Source organism: Phoxinus phoxinus (genome assembly GCF_949152265.1).
Source record: "Phoxinus phoxinus genome assembly, chromosome: 14".
NCBI lineage: Eukaryota > Metazoa > Chordata > Actinopteri > Cypriniformes > Leuciscidae > Phoxinus > Phoxinus phoxinus.
Genome location: NC_136889.1, coordinates 18,641,514 through 18,650,086, shown reverse-complemented (window position 1 = coordinate 18,650,086; position 8,573 = coordinate 18,641,514). Strand labels below are relative to the sequence as shown.

The window sequence follows — 8,573 nt, the reverse complement described above, 5'->3', positions numbered from 1 at the left end:
ACAGGATTTACCATAAGTGCAGTGACTATCTCTTCCATGCAATATACACATACACACACAGTGTCTCCCTGCTGTTGTCAAGGACAGCTTCATCTGCTATGTCCCACACACAGACACACACGCGCGTTTTGCTGGTGTCATTGTCTTGTCTGCGTGGGACCGCAGACACTACAACAGTGTTTGGTTTCAGGGCTATATCTGTCCCAGCCCAGTCTGTGCTACTCTGGTTTCAACAGCAAGGTCACACACACACACACACACACACACACACACACACACACACACACACACACACACACACACACACACACACACACACACACACACACACACACACACACACACACACACACACACGCACATGCACGCACACACACGCACACACACACACACACACACACACACAGGGAAGTGATAAAAAATCATATTTCATGTCTGTGAGATAAGCAGTAATGGGTATTTGGGTGCAGCTACGAAGAGTGATTTCTTTAAGATGTGACCTTAAATTGTCCTTCATACACCCTATCAATCAACATCTGAGCTTCTTTTAAGAGCAAATCATTATAGAAGTAAGTTTGAAAATGGAAATACAATTAGTATAGTTCAGAGTGAATAATTTAATCAGCCTTATTTTTTTCAGGACATCTGGATGTCAGAGTCAAAAAAAAATCAAAAGGTAATACTAATTACGACTTTCTAATGTGAAATCTAACAATGTGACTATCTTGCCATTGCAACTTTGATTTTGCTAAATTGCTACTGTGTATCTTACAATAGAGACATTATGTCTTGCAATTGAGACATTGTATTCTATATATATTTGTATCTCACAATGTGATTATGGGTACGTTTACACAACACCGATGTACTGAAAACGGAAACGTTTTTTTGTGTACAGATGGCAGTGTTGTCAAAACGATCCCCATTCACATGGAACCGCAAAAACTACCCAAAACTGTATTATGCTGCCAGGCCCGTAGTTGGTGGTGTCACTTTGTAAAGAAAAACTATAGTTTGAACACATAATACGCATTGTGCATGACGTCACCATTTTCACAAATTCGCGTTTTTGTAGTTTACACGGACACAATAACGGTATCGTTTTCAAAAAGCCGCACTTTGAAAGCAGTTTTCAAAAGTTTGTGTTTTTCAGGCTCCCAAAACGCCGTAAAAACAATGTCGTGTAAACGGCCCCTCAATCTAGTCAAATACTAATCTAATTCTCATAATTGTGACTTTATATCCCACAGTGTGACTCTATTTTAAACTCTCACTATTACATTGTTTTATTTTTTACTCTAAGATTAAAACAGGCTTCCATAGGTATAGTACACTATGTAATATTTGAAATACTAACTTAATAAGTAATTACTTAGAGAAGTAAAATAAATCATATAAGGAGGGAGAAGTAAAAGGGCTCAGTATGAAAGAGGAGAAGGAGAGAGAGGGGGGAAAAAGCGAGGAAATTTGAGTCAATAATGAGAGCGACATATGATGCTGTTGCTGGCTCCTCACGACCAATCCAGACATGTAATGTACGTTTGGTTTCACCACACACACAGATCAACACTGAGATTCACTGTTTCTCCCTTGCGCTCACATAAACATAACAAACAGAGATTGACCGTGCAACTTTGGGTGTGTGTATTTGTGCTTTGCTGACATTTTGCCCTTTTTATCAATCTGTTCTCAGTAACACCTCAATCTAGAAGTTGGGTCAGCCAGCCGTATCAGGACTGACAAAATAAATCTGACACAGGAATGTGTGTGTGTTTAAATCCGACACTGGAATGAGACTCCGCCACGTACAAACCCCAGAGAGAAATCAAGTCCTTACTCTAACCAGTCACAATTAGACCTCTGAGCCCACTCTTAAAAAAATATACCAGTGTGAAACTGAATCCTGCAGCAAAAAGTACAGAGGGATAGGGTAGGATTGCACTCCTCTTTGTACATCGTCCAAGAGCAGAGAGCAAAAAAAATAAAAAAAGAGAGAGGGGAAAAGAGTGAGAGAGAAGTGTTAAAGGTTGAAGGCAAGAGAGGGGAGATTTGGGTCAGTGTTGGCCAGTTAAAATAAAAAAAGAACATAAAAAAGTAAACAAAACAAAGACAAAAGAATGTTTTGCTCATTGTTAGTTAATACATTAACTAATAAACCTTATTGTAAAGTGTTACCGTATTGTCAAATCGCCAGAGAGTGTATGTTTGATCATTTGTTTTTATCCTCATTGTGATTGTGATTTCTATCACCTTGCATGACATATTTTTGACTTGAATTTTAGATCTTCTCCCAAAATAAATTGGCAAACTTGAATGTTTTGTCAAACTGAACTCTGTTTTGGCCAGAAATATGATATATGATATACATTCTCACACACACACACACACACACACACACACACACACACACACACACACACACACACACACACACACACACACACACACACACACACACACACACACACACACACACACACACACACACACACACACACACACACACACACGCTCCACTTTAGTCAAAACAAATAACCTGTGCACTCAGGTGCTAACCCTGCATTCGGATCTTACAGTACTCTATATAACTACAATTATTTTGGCTCTATGTCCACCTAGTCCACATTTAAGCAAAATATTCTTGGCATCTGGTGTAAGTGAACTCTACACTAAGGGCACCTTGGAACTAACTGAACTGTTCCTGTAACCGTAGCTGGAAAGGAAGTGATGAACATAATTTAGCACTGATTGGGATTTGGCAAAACAAACAAAGCATAAAAAAACACAAATGAACCTCAGGAATGCACCCTTGACACCAGCTCACTGCTGCCCGAAACACTTACTGACCTCTCCACTGGTTTTGATTGTACTCTGATAGGAAACCCAGGAGGGATTTTACTTAAATAAGAGCACCGCAATATGATGGACAATGAGAAATAATGAGAAATCCAACCCAAATGCCCCTGTGGACACTGATTTCAATCCAGCCATCTGATACATCAGGGCAGTGTGTACACAACCCACCAGCAGTGTTAGACAGACTCTTGGTTGAGCCATGCGGCATGGCAATGAGCATTTGTGTGATGGAACAGACTAGGTGGGACAGTCTCCAAGCCAATGGCCACAAAGCTAGCAGCCATTTTAACAGTTCGCCAAAATGCTTGGTGAGGTCTGTACCCTGTAATCCTCAAGTCAAGTCGATGAGTAAATGAATTTTCATTGGTTCACAATAAACCAGCAAACCGTACACAAACACGTTTCTCCAGTAGTGCAGACTACTTATCTTCTAGTTTTCTTCTCCAACGGTGGATGACTTTCCAGCATCTTCCCAGCGATGAAATGAAAGTTCACTCCATCCTTCTGCTTTTGTGCTCCCGCTGTGATTTTTGTACTCCCTCCAGGTTGTGTACGTTTCTCTCTTCCTGTCATTATTTTTTGGTGTCCAGTTCCGGAACACCTCTCCCTCAGAAAGGACAGAAAGGAAAGAGGTTAAGAAAGACTACAGAGTGTTTTGCTGGTGTTGCAGATACTGATACGCATAGTCAGAGGAAGTGAGGGGGAGAGCGAGAGAAAGATTTGAGTGGAGAGACTTTTCAGAGAGTTTTCTGTCCATCTTTTAAAGCGGCTCTGCATCTGTATTAGTCTTTCAAACTGAATCGCTAGCATCAGATCACAAACGTGCAGACAGATTAAACCGAACTTCTTTGAATGCACGGGCAAAGCAGAAAACTGGTCCATCCATCTGTGGCAGGATTTAACAGGCCCCGTTCCAATTTCAGATATTCATGAGCATGTTTGATTGGCAGCCTGGCAGACCTATTGTGTTTGGCTTAAGCTCCGCCCTCTTTGAAATCTGTATATGTACACCATAGACTTGCAATGCCACCTCCAACCAGTAGGGGGAACATCTTCTCAACAACAAGACATGGATGGAGGGTCGAGTGAAGAGGACAGGAAATATCTCTTTCATCAACAAGCAGACTGAGAACAGACTATGCCTGAAGACATCGCAAGTGAGGTCAAACATCACAGCCGATCTACTTCCCAGATTAACACTTTGTGTCAGTCTTTGTTTAGCCGAAAGGGGTGGAGACGGAGCTGACTTCTGTCCAATCCGGATGATCTTTGTGCATATTAAGTCAGATTGTGTATGTGAGGGTTTGGAAAGGTGGAGAAAACAAGGCTGACATCTTGATTGGCTGAATTGTGGAGCCTGTGGACAGCTGATGGTCTCTGCTGTAGTGCAGTCCTCTTTTTCCCTTTGGTGAGATGTTAACATCTATGAAAGAGAGGTGGGGAAAATTAAAGAGAGAATAGGGAGTGATGGGTAAATTATTGCATTCAGCCTTCTTGGTCTTTTTCGATCAGTTTGAATGGTTCATGGGGCAAAAGGAACAGTTCAGAGATAAATGTAAGAGTTATCAGAGTATTAAAGGGATGGAGTATTGAACGATGAATCAGTTGATCTAGTTCAAAACCAGACTAAATGCCTAATTCATTAATCTGACTGATACACTTCTTGGGTTCAACTGACTGACGGTTAATAACCCACTTGAGTGGAATATTTCCCATGTATTGTATAATAATGTTGTTTTATAACAAATTATAATGTAACTGTTTTGCTCTGTTCATAACACAAAGTTATTGTATAGGACTATATGCATAATATACTACTCTTTAGTCAGTAAGATATATATATATTTTTTTTCTATATATTTTTTCTCTATATATATTTTTATTATTATTAAGCAGCACTGTTTTCACCATCTGTGACACTGTAAACTTGAGTAACGGCTGCTGAAAATTCAGCTTTGCAGCATCAGTTGTGTCACTTCACTGCCATTCACAAATCCTCTCCAGTGGCCTCATGGGATAGTAAAGTGTCCATCATCATATGCACACTTCAGAATTTCGCTGGAAGTAGTAGGTCATCCAGGTAATATGTGCCAACTCTTTTATGAGTACTGTGAATTCGGACATACTTCTTTTGTGACAAACTGTTTTTCGCCTACTATATAGTGGGGAAGTATGTGATTTCGGATTCAATCATGGACTTTTTTGTGATACTTTTGCTTTTGCTTCCTTCTTGCATCCATTTCAAAGCTCCAATTCCTTGTTTAATTGCATAGAATAAGCGATAAACTACAATATTCAAATTATGCTTTTGTCTTTTACAGAAGAAAATTTTACAGTTTTGCAACAATGGTGATGTATAAATTCAAATATTTGTGTGTGAGTGTAAACTATTCCTTTAAAAAATTATTTGTAACAAAGCACAGACATATTTGACAGCATTTGTAGTGCTTAAAGCCATCATAGTGGGAAAAAATACAAAACTTATGACTACTAAGATAGTTGACAGAATCTGATTCTCACCTGTCCTCTATTTCACTTGTTCTGATTGCGGATACGCAGACACCTTCTCTTCAGCGGAGGCTCCATTTCCATTGGAACGGTTCCCGTTAATGGGGCTGTCAAGCCACAGGGCAAGATGGCAGCAGTTTTGTCAGCAGGTTTGGGCACGGGCTGAATGACACAGCCAGGTTTGGGCATTAGGGGCAGGGCATAAGCATGGTCCTCACCAGATGGGTCATCTTCAGGGCTCTGAGGTTTGTCCTCCCCTGTTCCTGCTGTAATGGCAGACTGGTCATTTGAGCTTCTCTTACCTGCCAAGTCTCTTTCTGTGGCCAAGCAGCTGTTCTCTTTCAGGTCCTCTCCTTCTAGATCTGCGCCCGCAGGCTCGTCGCACACAGCAGCAGTCCTGCGGCAGGAGTCCACCAGAGGGCGCTGCTCTAGCGAAGGCGTTCTGATCGAACTCTCTGCTGGAGGTACGTTACAGCTCCCGTTAACAATCACATTGCAGGGAGTAGCAGAGGCAGGCTCAGTTTTAGATGTGGTGGTGTTGCTAGAAACAGTGGAGGCGCTGCACGTGATTGGTTGAGAAAGTGGCGGCGTGCCGCTGCAGAAGGACGGGTCAGCACAAGGCAGAGCCACGCTAGCCAATGGACTTTCAGCATTTCTGTCTCTGATGTTATCTTCTATCGTACCTATGCTAGAACTAGCTGACCCATCCACCTCAGTTTCACTTAAAAGTGCAGGTGGTGGGCTTAACCCGGGCTCTGCTTTCACCTGCACGCAGGATACAGCCCTCTGGATCACTAGCTGTTGTCGGGAACGCCAACTGGTCGTTAGATCAATGACTCCGTCTGCTGGTGTGTCTTTATGGGAGTGTCCAGAGCTTTTGTTACCAGAGTTTTCCGTTTTAACCAACAGATCAGCCATGTTTGTCCTACCCTGGTCCATCTGTTTGGAAAATCCCGGTGAGAGTGTATCCGAGGTGGGAGGGTCTTGGTGAAAGTCCCTCTCTTCCCCTCTGAAGGAGCGGGGAGAAAATGACGGCGGTGCTTTTGAATAGCTCCGCTCGCTTGCAGCGTTCGGGAGTGTTCCGTCATTTCCTGGTCGGTCACCTGATGCCTGCGGACTGAACGGTATGGGCACCGGAATGGGTATGGGGACTGGTAATGGCACAATCACTGGATAGGGCACTAATAATGTTGGTGGTGGCACTAAGGGGGCCAGAGAAGGCATGCCAAAATTCATAATGGGCGGAACTGGGATTGGTCCAGCTGACATCATGTTAACTGGGGGGAAAGGCAAGCCTGGCATGTGGCCGGCATGGTGAGGGGGCATCATACCTGTAGGGTTCCCAGAAAAGTTTGGGTTGGAGGACGGGTGCATATGGGGGGAAAGGTGTGGGCGGTGCATGGGGCTTGATGGAGGACCCAAAGTCCGAGGAGGTGGTGGCGGCCCAATGCCAGGAATCATGGGATTGGAATGAGGGCTGTTGGGGCCGGGGGGACGCAAGAACGGAGGCCGCATCTGCTGCATCATCTGGTGCTCCATAAAGAAAGGGAGAGGGACCGGGCCACGGGGTGTCATGACCATCGGCGGGCTGCCAGGAGGCATACCCAGAGCTGGATGTAAACCTGCTAAATGTGGTGGAGGGTGTGGCGGTAATGCGGGGCTTTCGTGTGGCCGTGGTGTGGGGATTTTCGTATACGATGAAGACGAGGATGACGAGGACGAGGAGGAACACACAGTTCCGGTTTCAGATGGTGACCCCGACGTGGATCCAGAAGGTCCGGCTACAGTGGTGGCACCCCCTGGTGAAGGTACCCTGCGACTGCGGAGCTCGCTTAGAGGTGCACTCCAGGACTCAGGTGTAAGGAGCTGTACACCTCCTCCACTCTCTGATTTCGTATCACTCGTGGGCAGAGGAGGGTTACACAGACCCCCTGGCAGTGCGGCCTGAGTCTCTTTATAGAATATGTCCATCTTATATTGGTTCAGACACTTTGCACTGCAGAATTGAAGCCGCCTCTCACCCGCTCCAAAATCCAGGTATTCCTTAGTGTGGCGGATGTGTTTGCACCAATCGCAGACCTGTAACATGAACAACCGCAAAGTGAACAATGTAAACTAGAGCTTAATTATTCACAATGTTTGTTTTAAAGTATACAAATTCTAATCTAAACACTCTCCACGGACTAAGACATCATTAAAAGAGTATGGCTGTCCTTCTTTATGACTAAGAGAGCCATTTAGAACGCAGTATGTGAAGTGTGTGTGTGTGTGTGTGTGTGTGTGTGTGTGTGTGTGTGTGTGTGTGTGTGTGTGTGTGTGTGTGTGTGTGTTTTGTAAAGGGTCAGATCTATGTAAGATTATAGGGTTTAGAGGATAAAATAGATAGCATTATAACCACCTAAGTGTAAAGAGAAATGTGGTTTATGTCATTGAAGATTAAAATAAAAAAAGCTCTCAGATGATCATCTCTCACAGATTACAAAAGTAATATTTGATAATAAAAAATATATGAATTATAAAATAAATCATCATAATTAAATAATTAATATTGCAATTAAATATTTAATTTATAAATATAAAATAATATAATAAATATAAAAAATGCTAAAGGAGAGTGTAATTCCCCCCCCCCCTCTGATTAACGTTCTCTAACTTCCTAACACAATGTCTCTGTATTTTTAACACATACATCCTCATACACACATAGACACACTCATTACAAGATGTCAGGAGTCAGCTGCCTAAGGCAAGCTGCAGGGTCAAACTGACAGCTACGACTAAAAGGTTTTCCCTTCAAGGGGCAATTATGCATGTGGATTCTGAGTGTGTGTGTGTGTGTGTGTGTGAGTGTGTATATGTGGCACAGCAGGTGACACTAACTGAGAAAGACAGTGACAACAGACTGAGATAGACAGGAACGATGGGCTTAAACCTGGTTTGCGTGAGCATGTATGAGTGCAACAGAATAGAAAGGGAGATGGAACTCTGGGTAATTAAAGGATATGATGTGTTCTGCTGAGACAAAGAATAGAGTAATTTAACAGGGGGATAGACACACCAAAACATAGAAAGATGAACATAGCCATGAATATCCAATAAGAAAGTACTAAATGATTAACCACTTGTTCTGTCTCTCACTTTTTCTCTGACACTCTTTCTGCCAGGATAGTTTTGTCTGTCTAACCACTCAACAAAAGTGTCTTGGAGTT

At 42.9% G+C, this 8,573-nt stretch overlaps 1 protein-coding gene across 5 annotated transcripts in view; it reads right to left on the bottom strand.

Annotated features, from left to right (window-relative positions):
• Window positions 1–4,144: 4,144 nt before the first annotated feature.
• sobpa (sine oculis binding protein homolog a) overlaps window positions 4,145–8,573 on the bottom strand; it is a 36,194-nt gene continuing 31,765 nt past the window's right edge. For all 5 annotated transcript variants that reach the window (XM_079634216.1, XM_079634217.1, XM_079634220.1 and 2 more), the window contains 2 exons: window positions 5,377–7,443; window positions 4,145–4,279 (listed from right to left, as the gene is read on the bottom strand). In XM_079634216.1, coding sequence (XP_079490342.1) covers window positions 5,389–7,443 — 2,055 coding nt within the window. In that variant the 3' untranslated portion in view covers window positions 4,145–4,279; window positions 5,377–5,388. The remainder of the gene's footprint in view (window positions 4,280–5,376; window positions 7,444–8,573) is intronic.